Source organism: Mastacembelus armatus, chromosome 9 (genome assembly GCF_900324485.2).
Source record: "Mastacembelus armatus chromosome 9, fMasArm1.2, whole genome shotgun sequence".
Classification (NCBI taxonomy): domain Eukaryota; kingdom Metazoa; phylum Chordata; class Actinopteri; order Synbranchiformes; family Mastacembelidae; genus Mastacembelus; species Mastacembelus armatus.
In genome coordinates this window covers 16365642-16393059 of record NC_046641.1, presented here as the reverse complement: position 1 = coordinate 16393059, position 27418 = coordinate 16365642, and the positions used below count along the sequence as shown (strand labels likewise).

Genomic DNA, 27418 nt, shown 5'->3' with positions numbered 1-27418 from the left:
ACTGAATCAGCACTAGACAAGAGGAGGAATAGACAACTAAACAACATCACACTCCTCATCTCAGCCATTTATTATTATTCACCTTGTTATACATGCTCCTAAAAGCTGCATTAAGTGGATAAAAATTTTGCCTTGCAAATTCCCAATTAAAACTGCACCCAAGGGCTGATCAAACTTCCTAAATCTTTGCACGATAGTAATCTGACCTGGTCTGCAAATATTGTTTAAAAATGCATTTTTAAACCAAATAAACACTTACATGACACTCTTCTTCACACAGAGCATCACTTCAGTGATAATTTACTTGTCTTATTTATTTCTCTTATTTGTCTTGTCTTATTTATGCTTGCAAGTCCTTCCAGTCAGCATCAGCAGTGTTTGTGCACTGAAACACACAGCCCTCGCTTTTTTCTTTTTTCATCATGCAGATGGGAAGCTCAGCATATGTGATGGATCAGTGTGGCGGGGCCTGGGTGCCTACACTGCAACCACAGGGTGCTGCTTTCTGTCTGGGCTCAAGCCTTAGTTATGTGAGGCACAATTAGACCTAAAGATGCCCCACCGGAGAGATGAAGATATGAAAACCTCCCTTTGCAGGTGCTATTTCATCCCATGCCCCTCTAATGCATCCTCTGTTGGCTTTTTCAATGAACTTCCTGCCATCTTTAGGAGAGCAATGAGAGTTTATCCTGTGTGAGCAAGCAGAGTGAGCAAAAATGAGCTGAGCTATGGCTTGCTTTGCCCAGCAGTGGAAGGTCATAGCTGTCTAATGTGCTCCAGATTTCAGCGGCTGTGTGAAACGTCTCTTTTCTCTTGTTGAGCTCCCACAGCTGCTTATTGAGTAATCGCTCAAAAAGTATCTCAGCCTTTTATTGTAGCCATTCAATCAGCTGGGATGAGCCGTGCACTGTGGCTTTGTTGAAATAGCCAGTCACTTTTATTCTCTTTGTAGTCAGATCTGCATAGACCATATTAATCAAGTGCTCTTTTTGTTCAATTTGTCAAGCTAATATTTTAGTGAGGAGCCACTAAAGGATTGTACATCTCTGACATTAATATTCAATCTTAGATGGTATACACTAAAATGAAACAATCAGTAAACAAATCAGCCAAAGCTGTTGGCAAAGCTCCTTCTTAGACTTCGTAAATTAAAAGAAATTACAACCCATTATATGCTACATCGCAGTGTTTTCAGAGTAAATAGGCAGTGACACTTGCTTGATGCTCATAAAAGCTCCCCATGTACCATCCAATCATCCTCATTATTCCAGCCATTGACAGAAGTGGATTTTTCCACCTCATGGAGTTCATTCACTTGCCAAAGATGGCAGTGCACATTATTATCCTGTTGATTTAGTAATTGTATTTTGGTCATTGATTGCAGCTTTAAGATCACTGCTGAACCACATTTAAAGTAAGATGGGCTCTTGTAGGGAGGAATGAATGAATAGAAAAGAAGGCTCAGTAGTCAGCATTGGGCAGTACACAGCAGTGTGCCCACTGGGTTGAAGTGAAACATAGCATGGGCTCCTCCAAGTGGTGCTGTGATTACTAGACATAAAGGGGAAAAAAAACAAACTTTATTTGATATTGTTGTATGATGGAGAGTCAGTCACTGCTTTTGTTTATCTGCTCTTGTCCTGCCCTTTACATTGTTACTTGCCACAACAATATTTCAATCCATTTACCACATAAATCAGCTACCACCAAACCACTGGAGCATTGTCACCTCTTCTTCCTGTAATACAATCACACTCACGCATATTAAGAGTCAAAGCCATGGCAACATACATCTGTACACACGTGCCTTACATCTGTACACATGTGCCTTTCAAACAACTTGCAAACGATAGATATATACTGTCACATGGCACAGACTTTCTATTTCAAGAGGGATTATAAGACTTTATTCTCTTCTTCTAAAGTATACACCTGATCATATGCAGTGCCTGTAAGAGCATCAATTCACTCTCAACTATGTACAAATTGAAAGTGGCTGATATAAAGCTGTATCTGGCAAAACAGCTCAATTTCCTTTCCGTTCATTCCAGTAGCACTTTGTTGACAGTGATGAGCCATTTGTACCAGTGGAAAACAATTTCACAGCATGTGGACCAGGGATAAAAATACAATAACATTTGCTTAAAATGTAAATTAGGTCTCACACCTCATACTCTTTTAGAATAATTGTCCTGCATTTGTTTTGTTGTCTGCCAGTCCCAAGTATGAGTCACACATTTTGTTTGATTTTTGTGCTGCGAAATTGTGGTCATCAGATGTGGGAGTATTTTGTAAACAGCTTGATTTTCAACTGGGCATTGACAATTATGCTCTATCTGATTCCAATTGGCTTCTATTTTATAAAAAATTGAACAGATCACTTACCACTTATAGATGGATTACCCTTTTATGGTTTTCACTAAAAGCCGAAAAACATAAGGAAATGCAAAGTTTGCGATAAGCATTTCTTGGGTATCTTGAAACTAAGTACTGAAACTGTTCTGGCTAAACATTTTGGGAATAAAATCGATGACAGTACTGTCAAGAATGACAGTCAGATGGCTTTGATTTATGTGAGCCTGTCCTACATCAAACTTAACTCAAACACTCTGATGTGCACTTCAGTTACATGTTAAAATGTCTGTCATTTGCATGATGACAGCTGCAACAAAGAAAAACGTTCTATCACCACTAAATGAGATGCCATTTACGAAGGTTAGCATCTGGTGAGAGAGAAACTGTTTATGTCTGCTGTCAAATGTCTGTTTTCACTAACGGCCACATCTTCCAGCCACTCAGAAAAAAAAAAATGTTTAGGACAGTTAAATCCTTTGAGCTCTTGCTGCCACCACATCCATTACTTATTATCAATAAAATAACCTCATTAAATCGCTTCAATCACAGGGCCATTCCACAAAGCCATAGTCCATTTATTTACAGGGAATACTACTCATCTGATAAAAATGGCTGTAGCTAAGATTTAACGTACCAGACGGGGGGAGTGTAACAAAAGAGTGATGAAATCTCTCTGCATGTTTAGAGCTTAACCCCTGCTCCTAGTATTCAGGATATCACAAAGATGTTTTTAAACCTTCCTCTTACTAGTCCTTCAGCTTAATAGAAGAGCTTTACTAAAGCATGACATGCATTACATTCATGTTCATCACTTAATAAATGTTTAAGGAAAATGACTGATTTCTCTGAGTAGGAAATAAAACACAAAACTAATGACTAAGAGATAAACAGAGTGGAGAATTTGGCAGCCAAACACAAATATATGATTTTCCCAGGACCAGGATTTTTCAGGTGGACACAAACACAACAACAAATGAATGGTTCTCTTGTCAGTTTTGTTCTTAGGGCATCTATTGCTGCTCCCAAGTGGCTGAAAGTAAACAAATCACTAAATCATTCTATGCAGCTTTAATGCGAGGTGAGTGTATGTCCAATACGTAGTCCTGTCACTATCAACCCAAAATAATCTTACTATAGATTGGCTGAATACATCCACTTTTCAATTCCACTGTCATTTTTATTAATGTTGGACATATGCATTTGTTTATCAACATAAACTAATAGCAGCAATATGCCACATTAGTGGATAAACAGTAGTACCCAGAATCCCAGTGTTGAATTCAAGGCATACTGCAGAAGCAAAACAACAGTGTAGAGCAGCCACTAGAGGTTCCCACTGAGCTACATTTGGCTGTATCTCTTGTTCCACTCACTCCTGTGTTTTCTGTCCACCACTATGATAAAAAAAAATTCTACTGAATAGACATGTTTTTTTTCATTCACAATAACTATTACAATATTGTACATTGTTTACAAATGAGCTGAAACTATCACATCCATTAGTGACAGTTCTAATGATGTAAAATTGCACAATTTTAAACATTTGTGGTGTGTTTCTGTTTTTATCTTCTAATTGTGATGAGAGCCTGTTTTTCTATCCCTCTTACTCACACACTGTGTAAATGGCATTGTCTACTAGCCCATTTCTCTCATATACATGGACTGGTACAGCATAATGACATCACTGACCCAAGGCAGTAGTAGGCCCTGCAGAGCTGGGGATGAGTCACTCCTTTCCATACAGCCCAGCAGAAAACAGCAGGCATGCAGTGGTGAGCCAATTCTCTGCCTGCATCTCTTCCACCAGATGTGATTTAGTGTGGATACTGATGACTGAACACAGCGAAGCTACTTAATGTTGGGGTCATGAACCCAGTCCTAGTGGTTTTCTTCCTATGTAATGACCTGGTTAGTTAAAAAAAATGACTGGCAGAGTAATTAAATGCTGAGTGCCTTACCAGCCCCTTTCTGTACATTTACATCAGTTTGGGTAAACATAATTAGAAAAACAGGCACATCTGTCTAGCAGGCTGACATTATTTCAGTTTAAAGCATGGTTACAATTAGCCTTTATTTAGTATGTTGTAAATTTGTTGTAAACTTAAGTTGAATTTGAACTTAATGATTGCAGTGCCTTTGTATAATAATCAAAACAAAGATTTGATTAACTTTTAAATAAATTACTGCTTATAGTGAATCTAACAGTACATAGTCCTATCTCTGACACACATACACACAAAAACTTCTTGACGCAGTGTCTAAGCACATTAAAAAACTTTTCCTCCAGGCCTGACATGATTTTTCCCTTGGCACAATAGCATCAGCTCCTGTAAATGTGTCTCCACAATATTTTAACAGACCAAATTGCTTCCATGTGACTGCAAATGGTACTGCACAATATCATATCTTAAAAATATCATATCTTACCCTTAAATACAAAAAACACACTATATGTTTATTTAACTCAGGCATATGGAACTATTGCTACTATAACTAACTACACAAAGTATAATTTAATACCTGTTTCATAATCATAACAGCTGAAGAACACAAAAAGAAAACTACTTGGCTGAATCCCATTTTTTTCAGTACCTCTCAGCAGTATATAAAAATAACTCCTAATCATATATTCAATTAATGCAACATGGATGTGAATAAGTACATGTTCGGGAGGGGGGTGGGGGGAGATGTGAGGGTGGACGTCTTGAAGTTGTAAAACTCTTTTCCTGTAATTATGGTATTAATTTATTTCTAGTCTATGAGTGATCTCATATCTGACTGATCACTATCCATGAATCCATTGTTCTGCACTATCTCACAATCACAGTTTTGCAATTGCTTCCATTGAGGAATTCAAGACAAACTGCTGCATTCAACCTATACTGGAGGTGAGTTGAGCTCATTGCTGTGCCCCTGGACACGCAGTGAAAACAATGACAATGCTGCATTCAAAGTGTGATCTGATGTCCTCATTCCTGATCCTATCCATCCTCATCACTCCCAGAGAGAACCTCAACATCTTCAGCTCTGCTACCTCCAGCTCTGCCTCCTGTCTTTTTCTCAGTGCCACCGTCTCTAAACCAGACAACATTGCTGGTCTCACCACTGTCTTGTCCACCTTTCCTTTCATTCTTGCTGACACTCTTTTGTCACACATCACACCTGACTCTTTCCTCCACCCGTTCCAACCTGCTTGCACACGTCTCTTCACTTCTTTTCCACACTCTCCGTTGCTCTGGACTGTTGACCCTAGGTACTTAAAATCCTCCACCTTCTTCACCTCTACTCCCTGTAACCTCACAGTTCTACTTGAGTCCCTCTCATTTACACACATGTACTCTGTTTTACTGCGGCTAACCTTCATTCCTCTCCTTTCCAGAGCAAACCTCCACCTCTCTAGATTTTCCTCCACCTGCTCCCTGCTCTCACTACAGATGACAATGTCATCTGCAAACATCATGGTCCATGTAGATTCCTGTCTAACCTCATCTGCCTGTCCATCACCACAGCAAACAAGAAGGGGCTCAAAGCCGATCCTTGGTGCAGTCCCACCTCCACCTTGAACTCCTCTGTCACCCCTACAGCACACCTCACCACTGTCTTACAGCTCTCATACATGTCCTGCACCACTCGAACATACTTCTCTGCCACTCCAGACTTCCTCATACAAAACCACAGCTCCTCTCTCAGCACCAGTCATACGCTTTTTCCAAATCTACAAAGACACAATGCAGCTCCTTCTGGCCTTCTCTGTACTTCACCATCAGCATTCTCAAAGCAAATATTGTATCTGTGGTTCTCTTTCTTGGCATGAACCCATAATGCTGCTCATAAATGCTCACTTCTGACCTCAGCAAAGCCTCCACTACTCTTTCCCATAACTTCATTGTGTGACTCATCAGCTTTATTTCTCTGCACGTCTCCCTTGTTCTTAAAGATGGGCACCAGTACACTTCTCCTCCATTCCCCAGGCATCCTCTCACTCTCCAAGATCTTGTTAAGTAGCCCAGTCAAAAACTCTACTGCCACCTCTCCTAAACACTTCCATACCTCCACAGGTCCTCTTCATCTTCCTCACCACCAGAGTCATCCTACACACCACCATCCTATGCTGTCTGGCTACACTCTCCCCAGCCATTACTTTGCAGTCACTGATCTCTTTCAGGTTGAAACGTCTGTACAAGATGTAATCAACTTGTGTGCTCCTGCCTCCACTCTTATATGTCACTCGATGCTCCTCCCTTTACTGGAAAAATGTGTTCACTACAGCCATTTCCATCCTTTTTGAGAAGTCTATCACCATCTGTCCTTCTGCATTCCTGTCCTGCATACCAAACTTACCCATCAGTTCCTCATCACCTCTGTTTCCCTCACCAACATGTCCGTTGAAGTCTGCCCCAGTCACCACTCTCTCACCACTAGGGACACCCTGAATCACCTCATCCATCTCCCTCCAGAATTTCTCCTTCTCTACTAACTGACATCCCACCTGTGGGGCAAAACCACTGACAACATTCAACATCACACCTTCAACTTCCAGCTTCAGACTCATCACCCTATCTGACACTCTCTTCACCTCCAGAACATTCCTGGCAAAATGCTCCTTCAGGATAACTCCTACTCCATTCCTCTTTCCATCCACACCATGATAAAACAGCTTGAACCCTGCTCCTAATCTATAGGCCTTGCTACCTTTCCACCTGGTCTCCTGAACACACAAGATATCCACCTTTCTTCTCTCCATCATATCAGCCAACTCTCTAGTTTTCCCTGACGAAGTCCCTACATTCAAAGTCCCTAGTCTAAGTCCTACACTCCTGCCCTTCCTCTTCTCTCTTTGCCTACGAACACGCCTTCCTCCTCTCCTTCTTTGACCAACAGTAGTCCAATTTCCACTGGCACCCTGTAAGTCAACAGTACCAGTGGCGGTCGTTGTTAACCCGGGCCATGACCGATCTGGTATGGAAGTCATATTTGTGATTTGCATGTTTGATTTGGCTTAAATTTTACGTTGGATGCCCTTAGTGACACAACCCTCTGCATTTACCCGGACTTGGGACTGGCACATGAAGACACTGGATTGTGTCCCCCTGTGGTTGCATTGGGCAATACAAATCAGATGATCCGTGCTAAAACAAATGGTGCATGGATATTTTGGTTCCTGTAGTGAATGTTTTTGCCAGTGGAGCAGCTCTCTCCCATGAGCACAAGTTGTGAAGATTACACTGGGTTAAGGTAAGCAGATGAACCAATCCGCTGAGGAAAATATTGCCAAAACTCTGCTGAGGTGACTTGTCATTTCTGATTATTTTCATCATGTTATGTAAAGAAGGCCCACCTTCTGAAGCATAGTTTAGCCTCAGCTTATACAAGGAGAGGCAGAAAGCTGATGTAATGTGATCTGTAATCTTATTTTTATAAAAACATTTCCAGTGGAAGAAGAACAGGGATGGGTAGTGCTGATTTCTCCATTGCAGGGGTCAGGATTTACCAGTCAGCCCAGTCAAAAAAGCAGAGAAGTGATGGCACCTACAGTACATAATAGCAGAAAACCAAATGTTTTCCAGCTAAAATGCTCACACAACCTGTTCATCAGGCAAAAAAAAAAAAACAAAAAAAAAAAATAAAAACAAAACACTACATATTAATTAGGCCTGAATAAAGATAATATAGTTAACATTGACTGATTCTGAGATAAATATAGCAGAACAAAGCTATCACAAATTTTTGATTACCCATAATTACAGGTGTAATGTAGAGATGTAAACAATCAGTGGTGTAGCACAATACCTGACAAAAGGTTATTTCAATAGAATATTTGCTAACACTTTATGTAGCAAACAGTTAACCTACACATGTACAGCTAATGTAACAAAGTCTGATCTGTGCAAATTATTTTTAAAGATGTATAAAGTTAAAGTTGTGCAAAACTGCATGACTTGAAAGTATGAGGCAGTTGTTAATGCACAGATGTTGCACATCATGTTACGTTAGATATTAATTTAGGTCTGCCTGAGATATCCTTAGATGGTCACATAGACTCAGACTTTACAGAATGCTTTTCCACCTACTGCAGTGAGAGAAACATTGAGTAGGAGTGAGAAAGAAAAATAGATTAACGGTTTAGAAAGGATTTTGTACAGTCCCATCTCATATCCATGTCTAAATAAATAACTGACCCTTAACTTCAATTACTCTGCAGTGTGGGGTCACTCTGAGTAATGCAATCAATTCTAAGTCAGAGACAAGATGATGTGTTACAGCGCAGCTCTCTCCAGTCGTTTGACTATGAAGGAACTGGAATTTTCACTAAATGCTGAATGCATTTATTTTACTCTGCTGTCCAGCTCAGACTGCTGAAAGTGGGGAGCTCTCTTTTTTTTTTTTAATACTGTCCTGTTGCGATAGCCACAGAGGTAACGCTGGACAGATGCTCACTGTGCGTGTGTTTATGTGCAATACCATAAGTAAAAAAAAATATATATATATAGAGTTTGTTTTAAAGGAATAAATTGCCTCAATCTGGAGGAGCACAAAGCTTTCTGGGCATTTGTCTACATTTAATTAAAAGCAACATTTCCATGACCTAGTCTAAACATAGAAAATATCAAGTTTATGGAAAGTTTCTGCAGCTGAGGAAAAATGAGTATTTTGTATTTGTTAAAGAACCAGGATGTGCCGTGCGAGACATGACCAAAAGATGACCAGCACATACCAGCACTCTCTTGAGATATTATTAAACCCCCCACCACCCATACCCTTGACAATTTAGACCAGGGCAGATCCCATATCACTAGCTCTCCATCTGTAAAAGTAGTGTAAGCGGTTACTCTTTCTTTAAAAAAAAAAAACAAAGCTAACACAATGACAGGACTTCCAGTTTAATAAGGGGGAAAGGAAGTACAAGTGAACTCCAAACCCCAGCTGTTTCTCTTGTCTTCTCTCTCATGTCCCTTGGAGGTCATTCTTCCTGCCTAACGTAACAAAGTCATCACACACAGATGCCGCTGCAGAGGCAGAGATCCTCTCAAATATCGTCATCAGTTTCGTCAGTTCTTGTTTATGCTGGTGTTCATGGCATCAATTAAAGGCTGAACCTTCCCCACTACTGACCACAACAGTGCGACTTAAAACTAAAACATTGTGTTGCGGTTCCCCTGACACCATCTAGCTATGCTGAAGGTCAGTGTTTATTGGGCTCTACTGCAGAGAGAAAGAGAAGGGGGGGGGGGGGTTGGGAATTTATCTTTTTGCATCTTTTCCTGACTGCTGTTATGGACATTTCTGCATAGCTCATTATGTGTTATGAGATGGTCACAAAGCATGTCTGCATGTTACTGTCTTTTAAGTGAGCACAAAACGAAAATACAAGATTGAAAGTTTCAAAGGTCACACTTCTCCTCATATTTAATGTCAAACATTATATTCTTCACTGGCTTTTTGACAATATTGTCGAACCATCAGATGCTGGGAATATCATGTATTTAAGCAGCAAACCAAAAGCAAAGACCCTGTTTTCTGCCATTTTAAAGTTCAAAAACAGATGTCAGATGTCAAAGTACTGAAGAAAATACTGAAGTACTGAAGAAAATACTGTTTGAGGATGATAAGATGAGAAAACAGGACCTGACTTTTACAATCAATCAGCCAAGCCCAATAAATTTTATTCAAGTTGAACAGAGCAGCAAAATCCCATAAAAGCCCCAAGTTATGGGGACAGAGAGTTCCCAATAAAAATATACTTAAATGCTTTGGGAATTATTTGCTTATATGTGTTTGTGTGTACATGTTGGTGTATGTATACATTATTGGAGTGCCTCTGCACAAGAGCTTTAGATGCATACTTTCTCTTGCCAGAAAAATAAAGGAAAACAAACACTGCCTTTATTACAGTAATGAATATGCTTTGGGAAGCAAATTATATTATTTTCCATTAACTCCTACTCATAAAATGTCATGAATGGCTTAGGGAAACCTGTGACATTTGACTTTGTTGGAACAAAACACACTGGTCCTTTGCTATTGCTGAAGTCCAACCCTTCACCTCTGGAAAGTCATAAAAGCTACATCACTGACTGTATTATTCAAAGCTACTCCTGCTAACTGAGCCACTTCAGTATGATAAAGTTCAATAAATAGTTTAATTGACATTGTCACTAATATTAGGTTTTAAGCCAACAGATGCTTTGTGCACATGCAGTACATGCAGACACACACACGTACAACTGCAGAGATCCTTCTTCAGGAGACTGAAGACACCACTGTCCCTGTGCAGTACACACTTCAAGCCAAGCTCATTACTCCCATTCAATCACACCGTCGAGCAGCAACACTCATTCAGAAAACAGTCTCCTAAGTGGAGTCGGTGCTGCAATCCATTATTAAGCCTAATCTGACTTCATCTGAACTCTGGCCAGCAGATGCTTCATCACAGACACTTCTACTTTATATATCATAGTCTCAGCTTGTGCCTACAGCACTTATCTCAGCAATCAGGTGAGGTGCAGGTATAACAATGGCCTTAGTGTGCCTCTCATCTCTCAAATTCATCCACATGGAGGTGGAGTGCAGCTCTGGTTGGCATATATTTGCATAGTAGAGGTCAGGTACAACACAAGGCCTCCTGTGTTCTATACTGCAATAAAGGAGCTCTGAGACATGCAGGCTCACAGACAGGCAGACAGGTAGACATTAGAAACAGCATGCTAATTCCACTACTTTGACACAAAGACAGGACAAAACAACTTGTGATAAACTTATGTCAAATACATGGCTTTCATGCTTTTTTTTTTTTTTACATAAAAGAAAATGCGAACGGGAAACATGTAACAAACTTATTTGAGTTGTGGTTTCCACAGAGCAAATATTTGGAACATATACAGATCCACACATTTGTTAGCTATCCAGCTGGCTTAACCTCCAGGGTCAAATTTGTGTGCAATGACATGACTTTTAAACTCACTCCTCTTGTGGTCATACAAGAAAGTACACAAAGTAGCTTGTTTCTCACTACAGCAAGGTGCTTTGATACGCACGTCAAGTGATTTGTTTGACTCAGCAGCAGAAGTGACAGGACTCACACAAGGAACCAAAGAAAATGAATGTGTTGCGCTTGACATGTAGCACTGTAAAAAGGAAAACATGTGAACGCTACAAGCGCTCACATCCACATGCACAGTAAATCCTGACTACACTGACACAAACCTGCTACACTTTCTCTCTGCTTCTGATGTCCACTTCTGTTTGCCTTTCCCTCACTCTCCTCCCCTTGTTAAAGCTGGTGCTGTTATAATATAGAAGTAAAAAGAGGAATTAGGTTATTCTCTGATTTTGCTGTGGTTTGGGCAAAAAAAAAAAAAACAATAGAGAAAGATACCATATGTGCTTAGAAGATGCTCAGAAGGGCTTGCAACTTGTATACTAACAGTGACTGTGTTATTTCTGGGTCCTTCTGAAATTATGCGTGACTGCAGCACAGTTTGGAGCAGGTCTATTTATAACCTACTACTGCCACCACCACCCTGCAGCCTGAAAGCCACACCAGGAGATTTTGGGAGGGGAGTCCTTGAGCTGCTCTGTCAGTGCGAAGCATTGCAGTGACAAGTTTGCTGATGAGGTTGGTCACTATGAAGTCGCACTGCACCTCCCTATCCTCTCCTTTCTATGCATCCTTCAAACAGATATATAGAATATATCGTACTCTCAGTGATCTACTCTTAGTGTATACACACTCTTCCACATGCAACTCCCAATTTTCCTGAATAACCTGTGGAGAAGAGTTGGCTATGGATCTCCACGTGTCTTTGCTATATTTATCACATTGCATCAGATCTTGTGGTGATGTCACATCATAACACATGTCATTTTTTTTAAACTAAATAATAATCTCATAAAAAGAAGTGCCACTGCAACTTTTGTACAGCTATTAATGTAGATTAGACAGCAAGGCAAATGGTAACATAAAAACTTACTTAATATCCTTTTGTGAATGTTCCAGAAATAATTTATTTATCCACTCCTGGACTCCGTACAGTCTGCTCTCTCAGAGTCCCTGTCAGAGAAACCAAAACAAACAAAAGTACTGTATCTGGTGTGCATCTTTAACACAGCAAATCCTGCCCTGCTCCTTATTGATGCTCTCTGAAATAAGGAGGGAACTCTGCTCACAGCTACCAGGCTCACAGCCAATCATGTTAGAGTTGTTCCTGCCTCTTGACCAATCATGTGCTTATCCCAACCCCCATTGCCCCCGCCTCCTGCTGTAAGTTCCCATGGTTGTGAAAAAACTGAAGAGGCAAGGAGAAGGGTTTATAAAAAGTAATATAAAGGGAGAGGAGTATGACAGCCAGGGGGGAACTGTGGTATTTACAGTATGGGATAACTAGGGTAGAACAGCTATGTAAACGTTTCCATTTGGGAAAGTTTAATGTTGAAGCAGAGAAGGAAAATGCAGATCTGAAAATTGGACATTTCTTTAAATGGTTGCAGTTTACACATCTTTATTACTTATTGTACCAGATTTGACCGTGAGTGTTTCTTTGTCGTGGTACATGGCATATTCATTTATTTATTATAAAGCCACAGCTGGGAATTGCATTACATAAAGGACAACAGGGTATGACATAAAACAGAAATAACTGACAGGTCAGTGAATTCTCAAAATATTTCCTTTTTTGGACCTTTTCATGAGAAAACACCTCACAAAGAGGGAGTGACATAAAAAAAAAGAAAGACTGAATCTGGTTTGACATATTTTGCTAAGTAGCACACTAACAGATCACTTGCAATTCCCATAGATGATGTGACTCTTTTGCATCAACAGCCACAGGGAATACAGCATACCCTGAGAGACATGAATGGCAATTGTTCTTTGCATGTATCAGATGACAAGCCAGATATGGCTTGTGCTGCAGCTCCAACGTGTGTCTCCTCTGAAACAAGCTCTGTCATGTTTATTTAGGCTCCACAGCTATCAGTGATCCACACTGAGGCACACACTTTCTTTTTTTCCCTGACAGGACTGGAACCAGGGAGTGAGGTCAAATAAAATTCTCACTTTGTTCATGGATTTAGTCCAACCGTAACATGGAGAACATGGACGACACACAGCTTGGAGAACCCAGCTCATATGCATTGGCCTGTACCTTGCCTTTGCCTGCAGATAGCGGAAGGATCTGTTCCATGTTTGTGTAAAAAACTGTTCAGTTATGTTGGTTACTGTTAATGAAAAATGATGTCTAGTTAGCCATCCAGATGAAGTGATTAATGGCATTGATTCACATTAGTAGGGTTAGTGGTTATTCCATTAATGTAGGTGTGATGGTGTGGGCCACTTTGTTAGTGATACTGCTGGTGATTTGATTTCAGAATTCAAGGCACATTCAACCAGCCTGGGTACCACAGCATTCTGCAGTGACACATCATACTTAGCACTTAGCAGAACCATTATTAGTTTCAACAGGACGATGTTCCACAACACACCTCCACAATATGTAATGGCTATTTGACCAAGGAGGAGAGTGATGGAGTGCTGCATCCTATTACCTGGCCTCCACAGTCATGGTCTGGGATAAATTGCACCACATGGTGAAGGAAAAGCAGCCAACCACTAGTCTCCTTCAGGACTGCAGGAAAAGCACCCCAGGTGACTATCTCATGAAGCAGTTTCAAAGAAGTATATATTTTGATTTATCTTTAAAAAAATATTAAACCTGGACTAAAATGTTTTTGTAAATGCTATATAATATACTGGACTGGAGGAGCTGGGGGTGTCGTAGTGATGTCACTATGTCATCTTACCTTGGGTTTGAGGGCTTTAAATTTTAAACAGACAACCTACTATTACAAACTACAGTCAATGATTGAAAGATGTGGGATTTTACCAGGGTCCAAGGTGTATGAACAGACACTAGTGTACCACATTATTATGGGAAATGTATGACTGAGCATTTTTACATTTAGATAAATACATAGGGACTATGATTTTAGATGTTACAGCATCTGCTGCATTTCTATTTTTTATTTTAAAATCTCTCTCTTGCAAGTCTTGTAACTGTATTAAAGGGCAGGATTAAATTGCACCTCTCCTTTGAATTGGATTGCAAATCTACTCACATGTGCCACTAAAAGAACAGCTTAAGGGGTAACAAAGAGTGCAAAGTAGCATCTACAGTAAGTAACAATACTCTGTATGGCAAACATCAGGATTAATCAAATCAAATTACAATGAGTACCTTTTGGGAGACTCCTCCAGACAGCTGTTGTCACTTCTGCCTCTTGTCTGTTCTTACATGTGTGAAACATGTTCAGCTTAAGGCTCTCATCTAGACAAACGGATGAAAAAGAAAAATCGTATTACAAAATATTTTTATTGCTGATTCCTGTGGCTGTGCATTCTTCCATGAACAGGCTGACTAAAATTATGACAAACAGATGAACAAAAACAAAGGTCAGGGAGTCTATAAAACCTTGCAAAAACACCAAACAGATGAGATAATAGGAAAAGCCGTCCAGAAAATTGAACTGTGCTGTGGTAACTCGAGAATTTCTGTGAACACATTTTGAGGTAATGTTCCCATTGAAGAGATTTGCTCACATACATACACACTGAAGGTAATGTAGCACTTCCCTCATCCAAATATTGACTGGAAGCATGAACAGCTGTAACAGTCAGCTATTTTTCACACAGTGGATAATAGTGATTATATCTGAATCGGACTGTTTCCAGTCTGTATCATCAATGTCTGGTGCAAAAGCAAAGCCACAGATTTTTTTTTTTTTTTTTTATGTAGAAATATTCATTTTTAAGTTTATTTTGAGTCACATGTTTTAATTTACCATTGAAGGTCATGTGTTAGAGGTAAAACAAAGAGTTGTCAGCAGTTAAAGAAATAGTTTTATTATTTAGTGAAGTATACATTTTTCTTGCCAAGAGGTAAAAATGAAATTGGAGCCAGGAGACAATTAGGTTAGAATAGTACATGGCCCAAAACAGGTCAGCTGTTTCCACCCTCTCTGCTGTTTTCTGGCTCCAGCTTCATCTTTATACTTTATATATATTTAACTCTAGAATAATAACTATGCTTCCGAAAGCCTCAAAGTTACCATTGCAATGATATATGGTAACTGGTATATTCAGTTTTATGGCAGAAAAACAAGCAAACAAAGATCAAGATAGGCAGACAGGGATATAAGCAGCAAACTAGTCAAGTCCTCAGGGAGGACAGGAAAAGCCAGACAAACAGTCATGCAAGGTGGGATTCAGCAAACCAAGAAAGCAGAGTGCTACTGTACAAAACTGTCACGCCCCAAGAGGAGGCGTTATGCTAATCCCCTGCAATGGACGCATACCTTCCTATTGCTTCATTCAAACAGTATGCACCGGGTTAGCAGCAGAAGAATGGAAATACTAAGTTTCCATATGCAATTTGTCAGAGCAAAGGCAAATACTTCAGTCTCATCTATAAACCCTAAACAATATCACTTTTTGTCATTGATTAGATAGAAATCCAGACCCAAGCCTGCAGACAAAAGAACCTTATTAACCCAAAACAAGGAGCATAACTCAAACTGATGTATTTAAAAGGTGATGGGGACGAGGATCCAGGAACAACTAGGGAGCAGGTGAGAGTGAACATGGAGAGGAGAAGTATAGTCAGAAAGACAGGCATCCAGGAAACAGGGAGAACAATGACACAGCTATAAGGGGACAAAGAACCAGGAGACTTAGAGAGGAAGATGAGTAGCTAACATTGAGTAAACCTAACTTACGGGACATACAGGGAAGCAGGTGAATAGTATATGCAGGGAACAGGAATCCAGGAAACACAGGGGAAGGAGCCAGGAGAAGAAACTGATGGCAACAGTGAGAGGGTAAACAGGAACACACAGAGCTCAGAGTTGTCACAGGAAAATTAGGAACCAAAAGGAACACAGAGAGTGGTGAGACGACCTTGAACAGAAAGGTTGAAGTACAATCTGACAGCTAGGTGAAGCAGAGAGCTGGCTTTAATGCCTGATCACCTGATGTCTAATGAGCATCAGGTGATCAGGCTCATCACCTAGCTACACAGGAGAAAATATACACACACACAGGGAAAGAGATGTGGGGGCGGGGGATCAGAAACCAGAAACCAGAAACCAGAACCAGGGAACAAAGAACAACACAGGTGAAAGAATTTAAAGATAATGAGAACATAAATCTAACAACAGGAAACTAACTACAGGGAACATGAAATATAAAAATGATAAAATAAATAAATATAAAATAAGAGTCCCAAACCAGGAAGCAGGGCATGGACCGTGACACAATAGAAGACTCAAAATTCATTGAATACACAAAAATCTAAAAGCAGGATACATGAATAGCCTTTTTCTGCTGCCAAACATTAAGCAGATATGGCAACACACAGCCACAGTAACAGAAGCTGACTTACACAAAGCAGAGCAGACTCACTTTATTGAGGCCTTATTGGAAGAGAAGAATGCAATCAATAAGTCAGCTTGGGACAGATATACTCCTGCAGGTTAGAAAAATACCTACCAGACATCACTCAGTCCAAAACACACTGTATTTGTCCTGCTGTGTAGCCAAGCTTGTGAAGAAACTGTTGACAACAGACAGAGAGAGATGATTCAAGGTGTTCCCTGATCTGTTTTGACCGAAGGGATAAGCACACAATCAAAATCATATGAAGATGCAGGTGCGCAGATCCTCATGGTCTGCAGGGTTGAAATTCTCAAATGTGAAGATTTAATGTTTTTTTTTGTATTTTGTTTATAAACTCTTTGGTGAACTAAACCATACTTTTTAGGACATCACATTCTAAGAAATTATTGATTATTTCACTATTCACCAATGAAACAGGTCATGTGTTGCAGGTGCACTGTCTTGTCCCATGAGCCTGACACTGAAATCTAGATCTGTTCTGCCTCAAGACCAGTCTGATGTCAAAATTACAAGATTTGAGAACACAAAATTGCAGTTTTTAGTCTGCTGTGACTGACATTAAACACAGAAACGTGATAACAAGTTACAGTTTTAAAAAAAAAAACTTTCCTTCTTCCTCTAGAGCTCTGTCAGCTGTACCAGTAGCCAAAAATAAACACCAAGCCTCACTTTCAATAATGAGCATACACAATTGTAATCAGATCAATTTCACACACAGACATCTTGAATTTGACGATATTATGAATGAAATCAGACTCTGTTATGGTCATACAATGAGAGCAGCACACTGGAAAACTTAACCTTTTCCTTTTGACACTGAAAGAAGTAAAAGTAGGACAGAGAGGCAGATTAGGTTATTGTTAGAGCAGCCAAATACCCATAATTATCTAAAATACCATTAATTATTGTCAGAGAGGCATCTGCTCTTTGTTGACACATACAGGCACACAGACACGGTGCCCTGCTCTGTTTTGCTAATATGGAATTAACAGACCACTCTCCATGATCACCAGTGAAAAGGGTCAAGAGGAGCGATCAAGCGAAACTAGCTTCACCTTCATCTACTGAATAATTACATATGGGCAATGAATTCATAAAGTCAAGTTTGATATCACAGAAATGTGTATCATTGAGCAAGTGCTGTAAAAACTGATGTTTAGCCTTTTGTACTTTTTGTCATCTTGGCAGCCTTTTCTCCCTCCCATATTATTAGCACTTCTCTTTGTTCATTGTTGTGCTTCACTGGGAAGTTGCCAAGGTGATGTTACCCTTCTATAAGACAGAGATATACTCTCTCCAAACTGTGGTTACAACTAACGCTGTTAAAAAAATAGACTTGTTCAAACCTTGTCAAGGTTGCGCATGATGTGCCAGTGCCTAGAAGCTTTGTGTGTGATCTGGCAAATTATAGAATCCACAAACAAATCAAATACCATCAAGCTTTTTTCTTTCCTCATTATCTTATCTGTAATCAGTTCCTCCTGTGTACTGTCAGTCTGCTATTTTAAAAGCCTCATGAGTCTGCTTGACAGTCTGCACCAGAGTACACAGCAGCTTAGTATTTTCCAGCTCGTTATTTTGGTTTTACAACCTGTAACTTTAATGTTTTGGTACAACCACAGCAGACAGCTGTTTTCAGCAAAAGCCAACTGCACACTATCTAACTAGCATCAAACAACAGATAAATTTAGCATTATTTCCATCTGGAGCTGATGAAGAGCAAAACATTGACAATGGAAAGTAAACATTAAACTGTGCCAGTTGGACAGAAACACGGCTGTAAATTATAATCAGCTTAAAGGTGCAATGCATAAAATGTCAAATATTTAGCAGCATCTAGTGGTCAGATTGGAGATTGTTACTTTCTGAGCTCCTCTCACCCCTCATTCCTGTTTCCAGCCGTGCGTGAAGGTACCGTGGCCATCACCTTCAAAACAATATCAATTCCCTGTCCAGAGACAGTGTTTGGTTTGTCCATTCTGGGTTACCATAGAAACATGGCTCACAACATGGCTGTCTCCATGAAAGAGACCTGCTCACTATGCAGATTTAAAAGACTTATTCTAAGATGGAGAAGATGCAACATTTGGTATTTTTTGATGATAACACACTAATAACATAACTTATTTCTAAATACCATATTCCATTTCTGCTAATAGATTGCTGTAAATATTACACATTGAACCTTTAAAAGGTGATATCTATTGCATTTAAAGTTGGTTTCTGCTGCCACCAAGTGTCCAAAATGTGCTGTTTAACATATTAAGTTTATATTAAGTTATACTTGAAAAAAGAGTTTCAAGTATTGTATATTATTTTTATATTAATATTTGTGCTTAATTTAAAAAAAAAATCAGCTAAGCAACTATGAGCATGTCTTGATTCAAATACTGCTAAATGATTTGTTCTCAGGGGTTTGTGGCCTCCTGACAAGCTCCGTTCACTTTAAATCAGTGAGAAAAGCAAAAGCAGGAATACAAATCTTTGCACTGCCACTGCTACTGCTGCTACTGTGCAGCAGTAAATATAAAAACAGTCAAATGACAAAACATAACCTAAATTCTTGTAACATCAAAAACATCCATATTAATGTCATCATGTATCTTGTGGCCAAAGGCAGGAACCAAACCCACTCTCTGACTCGCTTTATTTGTGTTACACATATTTGCAAAGACGAGCTGTCTCACACATTCAGCCTTATAATGCCCTATTTAGCCTACCCTCTCCCACAATAAAACCAGGAAAGACCTACGAGGGTGGCTCGAAGACAGACGGGTTGTTGGAATTCATCATGGTGCACAGCGATCATCCATGCCCTCCGAGGCTTGGGCTGTCCTGCTGCCTGCTCTCATCTCTCCATTCAGCTGGTCAGGTTTAGCACTCAGTTTATTTATAGGAAAAGCAAAACCAACTTTAAATGATTTCAGTATTTTGTGGTTGTTTGTTGCACTAATATCAGCTTCTTTTTATGCATGAAAAGCCCTCATGACACAACTGAGTGTCATTCAATAAAGAGCTCAAAAGGTCGCAATATCCTTACGTACCACTTGAAAGCATAAGGACCTACTGATACCCAGCAGACAGGTTAATGTGCTGACCTATTTCCTGGGTGTGACTGCAACCAATACCCACTCTAAACTGGGTGTTTAGGTTTTCTATATATATGTTTCTATAGGCTATAGATTTTTATGAAATGTTGAAGAAATGGTGTCATGGACTAGTTTCTCTAAGCCACAACACTAAACCAAGATTAGGATTTCAACCTGTCTGCTATTCTCTTTCAATTATTTAACTCCCTTTCAAAGATGCTTAATTAGAATCATTACAAGGTATTTTAAGAGTCTCAGCTGATTATAAGGCATTCTTCCTATTTAGCAAAAAACAAACCTATATGATAATGAATAATAAATGCTGCATTTGACAGACATTCACACAGCTTACCAACCCTTATCTAAAGTTTATTAGATGTCACGTAAAGCAGCTTTGTAGAAACTATAAACTTGCTTATCTTGAAGTTTCAACATAGTACCTCTGGAAGATCTGTAAAGTTGCATTTTAATTTCATGACTGTGCAGCAACTTTTTAATTTGCAGTCATTACCTCCCCCAATCACCATGAGGTAGAGAACGTCCAGTCGAACAACTTCACAAATAAAGCAAAACATTTTTCAAAATACAATCATTTATTATATATAAATACATATAAAAAATGTGTCACATTTCTTACAGTAATTGTACAGAACCAGACAAACTGAAAAAAAAAAAAAAAGACCCATTTTTTTATTTTAAAAAAAAAAAAAAAAAAAAAAAAAAAACCCAAAAACTAAATCTTTAGTATCTACATAGGCTTACACTTGAAAAATAGTGGAATGCTTGAGCTGAGTCCTCAGTCATCTAAGGAGCAGAGTGTTACTCATTTATTTTTTTTTCAAGATCATTGTAATCAGATAAACTGCTCTGCAGACTTCAATCCAAAGGGTACTCAAACCATATGCAGACCTCATCAGGCACAAAGCAGGTAAGCAAGGCTACTCATGTTTTCTCCTAAATGACTAAATAGGCCATTGTGCGTCATGAAATCCTGTAATACAACTATTTTTGCAATATGTCTCAGCAAGGAAGTGAAATTGCAACTAAAGGCCTACTCAGGGACATACAAAAACCTGCCTTTCTGGCATCTGTCACACCATTGCTTCATAAGAGAAATAGCTGGAGAATAAATTAACCCCCTTGTATAAAGAGCTCTTTCTATTGAAAGTCTCTACCATCAGCACCAGTTGTGACTCAAGCCATAAAGAACGGGCATTCATGTGTGAGCAAATCTAAAAACACCCAGTTCTACATGCATGCTGTGAATGACAGGATGTGCAGCCTAAATGCCAGTTTAAAACTATAGACTCAGAACAGTGATTTTCAGGTTAGCAAAATAAGCCTTAACTTTTCTGTGCACTGCTTTAAAAAATAAGAACTGGGTTTCCCAAGTCTTCTGAATGGACATAAAATAAGAGATTACAGCATTAGAAGCTTTTTCAGGAGGCCCAGCATGACTGTACAATTGAGGGCCCTAACTACGGTCTTACTATAGGTGAAGCAAAATAATCACAGTGGAATCAATTTCTGACTACTTGCTTTTTAATCATACCATAGAAAAGTGAGGAATATCTGGAAATTCCCAGAGCAAACAAATAGAACAAATATAAAACCCTTCACTTTGGGTCAATGAACTTCTTAAATATAGCTTTGGTCATAATTTAAAGATTGTCTTTTGCATATGCAGGTAGAAAAGTAATCAAAAACACAGTCCTAACAAATTGGGGTTGAATCTCAGGCTGCCACAGTGGTTTGCTTACGTAAACGAGGTCAACCCCGAAACCCTCTGATGAGCCGAGTCCTGTCACTCATCTTTTTCATGACTGGTGTTTCCATTCATAACGCCGTTGGTGTGGTGTGCCCATGTCTGAGCCTGCAGCACTTTAGGCAGCCTCTTGCCCTTGGTGTAGGCATGGTACCAGAAGTTCATGAAGAGGAACAAGAAAATCAGGCCATACAGCCCAATGATGTAGATAAAGATGGGGAACTCGTAAGGGCAGTCCTTCAAAAAGAAATACTGGGAGATGTGGCTGGTTACCATAACAAACTGGATCTGTGGAGCAACAAGGAAAGATTCAACAGCATAAGAATAAAGAAAAATATACAAACACACAAAACAAGACAGTTATTAACATACCAGCTGAATGGTAGTGAGGTATTTCTTCCACCACAGGTATTTCTGGTAGCTGGGACCCATTGCAGTCAGGCCATAGTATGTGTACATGATAACATGAACGACACAGTTAAGCAGGGCGTGGAACGTCCCCAGGCCACCTGAAATAAGGCGTGAAACAGGAATGCGTCAGAAAATGCCAAACAAAGTTTATGTGATAATCCTGCTTGTATATTTCAGAAGGGAATGGAAGTTGTACCCGGAGAAAAACGAACACCAAACCACCAGGTAAAGGGCATGATGGAGTGATGGTAGACATGAAGAAATGTCACCTGGCTGTTCTTCTTCCTCAGGACAAAGAAAATCTGAAAATACACAAAAAGAAAGTGTACAACAGTTAAACTATGTACTATAATTTAACCCGTGATTCCCAGTGTAACAAAATATGACAGCCTGTGTGCTGGGCAAAACAATACATAAGGAAACATCTTCACTTCAGTATCTGCCACTTACTGTGTCCAGCATTTCAATGAACTTTGAAAAGTAGTAAAGCCAGCATGTTGCTGCCATCTAGAGGAGAGAGAACATTTTAGTACTCATTCCAAATGGGGGAGAAAAAACTACCCATGGTCGTAGACCATGTTGGGCACTAAACTTGATTCACTACATTTCAATCTGTTAAGGAGTGACTTACCCTCATAGCCTGTGGTGAATCAGAGTAATCAACCAGGTCACATTGAAAAGAATATCCTGTACCCCATCCTGACATCACAAACTGTAGAGATGAACAGGTAAGAGTTTAGGCCTAGAGTATAACCTGAACAAAACTTTACAAAAAATAAATAAAATACAATAACCAAGCTATGAGTAATATTCACAATGAAATTAATTTTACAGGGAAGAAATAAAAATACCCTGAGCTTCTGATTGACAAAGATCTAAAATTATAAACTTAAATTACAGAAATACAATAAACTGCTGAAATGATGTGCATCTCAAGACAGTTATATTGAAACTTTCCAGTTCTGAGGCAACAGTTACAGAAAACTGAAAATTACACCTGCAGATTTAAAAAAAAACAAAAAAAAAACAAAAAAAAAACAAAACAATCCACATTTCATGTCAAAGAGAACAAAGACTCACCTCATAGATCATGTAGAGTGAGAGAGCCACCACACTGAAGTTGTAGACAATGAGAACTCCTTTGAGGTCAAAGGCTTTGCGGTTCTCCATTATCCGAGGACCCAGTGATGTGACAAAGTAAATATATGCTAAAATGATGATCGTTTGGGGAACTGGCGACGACATAAGCAACCAATTCTCTGTCCGTGAGTCTGCAACAGAAAAGTTTGAGACAAAATTGAGGCAGTGTCATTTTCAAGCAGAAACTGACTACAAAGTGATGATGGTGTAGACTTAACACAAACATGCCATGAAGCCAGCTTGATAGATTCATCTTTGAATGGTCAGACTCACCAGCCTTCTGGATGAACTCATCATAAATGAGTGCAGCTGAAGACTTTATAGTGTCAAATTCCATTTCCAGATAGGATCCTTGTGGTTCACCTGGAAGAGCAAAGTCTGTTTACTTAAATGTTAATAAATTCAAAAACTAGGAAGTTTAATTTGAAAAAGCAGAAGTTTCATACTGGAGAACAAGTAAGGTACAAACGGTTGAAAGTTTGGTCAACTGTTTCAATTAAATACCAAAAACAATATTTCCAGAAACAACTAGTAGATGGGGTGTGTTTATTTATATAATAAAAAAAGAACCATTTGTAGTTTAAAAAAAAAACAAAAAAAACAAACATAAGTCAGACAAAGCCAAGAGTGCAGGAAGAAGTTTCTGCTTCAGTCAACCAATCCATGCAGCAAATATTTTGCTGTCCAAGGACTTCCCAGTCATGACAACACTATGCCACCATGACTTTTGGCCTAAATAGTTTAACAGTACAGTTCTTTTTCTATAGGGAAACAATGTAGGAAGGGCAACCATTTTTGACAGCTATTATGTACAACTTAAAAGAATCACACCATGGGGGAAATCAGTAAAAACAGCACCAATGTATACAATTCTTCAGAATGTATTCACACCACAGTAAGTAATGTCAGAATGACACTAAATTTTAACCAGCCAATTTTTAAATTAAATGGGATCCAGGTGTCAAAAACTAGTCACCATGATGAACATCATGACTTGATCTGAAGTTGGTTGATTGAAAAGGAAGACCTGCAAATCTTTTGATAAAACCCATTTGTCCATTTAAGGAGAAAATTCTACATTTGATAGATGCAACGTCTCTAGTCTGAGGATTTGTCATTTTATGACCGGGGGGGGGGGGTTCCTGTCCTAACTGAACCAACCTGCTATTGTTAACTGTTCAGTGCAGCACACCACAGTGCTACTAACTGAAGTCAAATCAAGCCCATCTATAAAATCTCCAAACGGATTTGGACATGGATGATGCCAAAGTTAAGGGATCAGTGGTGCTGTGGTGCTTCAATTAGGGTAAAGTCATGAACTTTTTTGGTTTGTGACTGTAGCACAAAGTAAGCCAAGAGCACATTCTTTTGTCAAACGTGCAACCTCAACAAACCAGAAGCCATAAATCTTAACCTTTAACATGTAGGTTTTTGATGTGTTATTTTTACTTTGGGAAAACCAGTGTGCTATCTCTGTAGAAACATGTAAATAATGACTTTTCCCTCATGTTAGGTGTACATAGGACATAACCCTACATGACAGGTTTTGAAGGTGTGTCTACCTGAACTCAAGAATTTAAATAGGCCTAGATTAAGGTACAACTCATCAGCCGAACTGGGGGAAAAAAAAAAGCAATGGCTGTCTGAAGTGTACACTAATGAACACATGGCAAGACTTAACATGCCATGTAACAGTCATAGAGCCTAATATGAAGGCTGCTACTCCCATGACACACCTCTCTATCTCATGTGCCTTTAAAATTCTATAATGTCAACTCCCACAGTTTATAGTAAAGTTATCTCAATCAGAGGACATCCGAATTCACTCAAACAAAGGCAGCCTCAATAAAACAGGTTAATAAAAGCAACTCTTAATTTAAGGCCAGTAACTTATGTTTAATGATCCAACGGCGCAAATGATATCTACTTCATTCGGATGAATCGAAATTATATTTAACTATTAATGAAACTGTGTCCTTATAAAGTAAACAAAATGAAAGATAATGCGGTCAGGAGGTCGTTAAGCTACACTGAACTAGAAAGCGTTTTCATAATATCTGGTAGTTTGCGCCACTTAATGTTCAGAAAGAGAAATAAATAAACATAATAAGTAAAAGTTTTTAGACAAATGCTGCCGAGTTTCCACCCCAGCATCACTGTAATCCTCAACAGGTGGCTGCGCCGACCGGTGATGCAATGGATGAAAAACGAGTCCAACAGCTACTCTCTGCCTCATAGGTGATAGGGAAGCTTTCAATAAACACTGGCACGTTTGTTCGTCGACGCACCGGCGTCCAACTCGTCGCCTTCAGTTTTCTTCTTCTTTTTTTAAATGTTTTACACTGGAGGAAGGTTCGTTAAGTCGATGAATTACTGACCTTTTGTCCTGCTGCCGCTGCTGACACTCAATGAAATCGCCTTTTCGGCTGTGAAACCGTCAGTAGCCACCTGCTCACCTGGAGCTTCCCGACAGGTGCGTCTCCTGCTCGCTCGCTCGCTCACTAACTAGCTAACTAACCAGATGCGTTCCCCTTGCGCCTTATGGCGGCCACCGCGATGGGCGGGGTCTCAACTCCAGGAACGAGCCTCGTTCGCTGATTGGCCAATGCGTTTCATTCTTGAGTGATGCCTCACCGAAAACGCTGTCGAGATTTTGCAACAATACAGTATATCCTCTTCAGGCGCTATTGATAAGTGGTTTCAGTAGAAAAAAAAGGACGTTAGCAATTTTATATTTAAGACCGTTTTTACCAGTAAAGATGTTAAAAAAAATCCAGGGCTTTTAGTACAGGAGACAAAGTTTAACATAAACAGCAGCCAACCATCCAAGACACTTCAAGTACACTAACTGGTGCATATATGTCGAATAGAGAGAAATATGCAAAAACACTGGATTCATATGTCTGAAATAAAAAAATTAAACTAGGAAATAATAATTATTGAACAAATTTGATCACTATAAAAATGCTGATCACTGTAATGCAAGTATTGCTCAGTACTGAGAATGACTTATAGGTGTGTGTGGTGTTTGGGGAGGGGTGGGGTGGGGCAGACAGGCAGAGGTTTCAGTATCATCCCCTCTACTAGTTTCAGCAAGACAGTAGAATTTATAAACAAATTCCAAATTTTCCTGGAATGTTAATAGTAAAATCTGTGTTTTTTAATGTGTATGTCTTCTGGCCTCAGCTCTGCACAAACTGAAAGACTGGCACCACTTTAAAACTATAGTCAATACAGTCAGTTATATCAATCTTTATTGCCCCTACATGGCCCTTTAAACAAAACCTTCCATAGATATTGCATGAACTTCTAACCCTAATATAGTGTTGGCATCAGAGTGAGTGTTTGAGTAGTGTTATTGCTGTGTGTGAGTGGTGTTAACACTGTCATCAAGCCTCTCCTGAAGAAGAGCAGTCTTGATGCTGCGGTACTGAACAACTACCGGCCCATATCAAACCTGCTGTTTTTAGGCAAAATCCTTGAAAAAGTTGTTTACCAACAACTTACTGACCTTCTCATGCTAAACAACTGCTTTGATGATCTTCAGTGAGGTTTTAGGCCCCATCACAGCACTGAAACTGCACTCATCAAGGTGACAAACGACATTCGTCTGAACACCGATGCTGGCAGTCTTAGTACTGCTGGATCTAAGTGCTGCTTTTGACACAGAGGACCATGTGATCCTGTTACAATGGTCAGAGGACTGGATAGGCATCTCTGGTACTGCCCTTAAATGGTTTAAGTCCTATCTTGAAGACAGGAAGTATTTCATTGAAGTTGGTAACTGTGTCTCAGACCAAACGGCGTTGACATGTGGGGTCCCCCAGGGGTCAATCTTGGGACCCCCCCCCCCTTTTTTTCAATCTTTACATGTTTACTTTAGGCCAGTTAATGTACAGCAATAATGTGTCCTATCATAACTATGCAGATGACACTCAGATTTACATTTAACTCACAGCTGGTGAATATTGACCAGTCGATTCACTGTGTCACCGCATTGAACATATCACCCTGTGGATGAAAAACAACTCTAAATAAACAGTGACAAGACTGAAATAATCATCTTTGGGCGACAGAAACAAAGAGAAAGTGTCAGCAGTCACCTCAAGTCTCTTTCTCTAAAATTTAAAAATCAAGTTAGAAATCTAGGGGTAATCATGGACTCAGACATGAATTTTAACAGCCACATTAAATTGATAACATCGTCAG

General features: G+C 39.4%; 2 protein-coding genes across 3 annotated transcripts in view; both read right to left on the bottom strand.

The window, feature by feature from the left end:
- pde4d (phosphodiesterase 4D, cAMP-specific) overlaps positions 1-12460 on the bottom strand; it is a 143744-nt gene extending 131284 nt beyond the window's left edge. The window contains exons 1-2 of one of the 2 annotated variants that reach the window (XM_026321369.1): positions 12327-12418; positions 11560-11638 (exon numbers count right to left, since the gene is read on the bottom strand). The gene's annotated coding sequence lies outside the window, so the exon portion shown is untranslated. Of the gene's footprint in view, positions 1-11559; positions 11639-12326 lie in introns of both variants that reach the window. The other variant, XM_026321370.1, reaches the window with a different exon arrangement.
- Positions 12461-20636: 8176 nt separating this feature from the next.
- elovl7a (ELOVL fatty acid elongase 7a) lies at positions 20637-25706 on the bottom strand. Its single transcript, XM_026322153.1, has 8 exons — positions 25588-25706; positions 23483-23572; positions 23150-23340; positions 22701-22781; positions 22520-22576; positions 22266-22371; positions 22031-22167; positions 20637-21946 (listed from the first exon to the last, which is right to left on the bottom strand). The coding sequence occupies exons 2-8, from the start codon at positions 23544-23546 to the stop codon at positions 21698-21700; spliced, it is 885 nt and encodes a 294-aa protein (XP_026177938.1). The 5' UTR covers positions 23547-23572; positions 25588-25706; the 3' UTR covers positions 20637-21697.
- Between the last annotated feature and the right edge of the window lie 1712 nt (positions 25707-27418).

Coding starts and splice junctions, on each gene's coding strand:
- elovl7a (XM_026322153.1), bottom strand. CDS start 23,546: ATGGAATTTGACACTATAAAGTCTTCAGCTGCACTCATTTATGATGAG. Junction 22,782..23,149: donor CACTCTACATGATCTATGAG/GTGAGTCTTTGT, acceptor TCATCTCTACAG/TTTGTGATGTCAGGATGGGG. Junction 21,947..22,030: donor ACCTCACTACCATTCAGCTG/GTATGTTAATAA, acceptor GTTGCTCCACAG/ATCCAGTTTGTTATGGTAAC.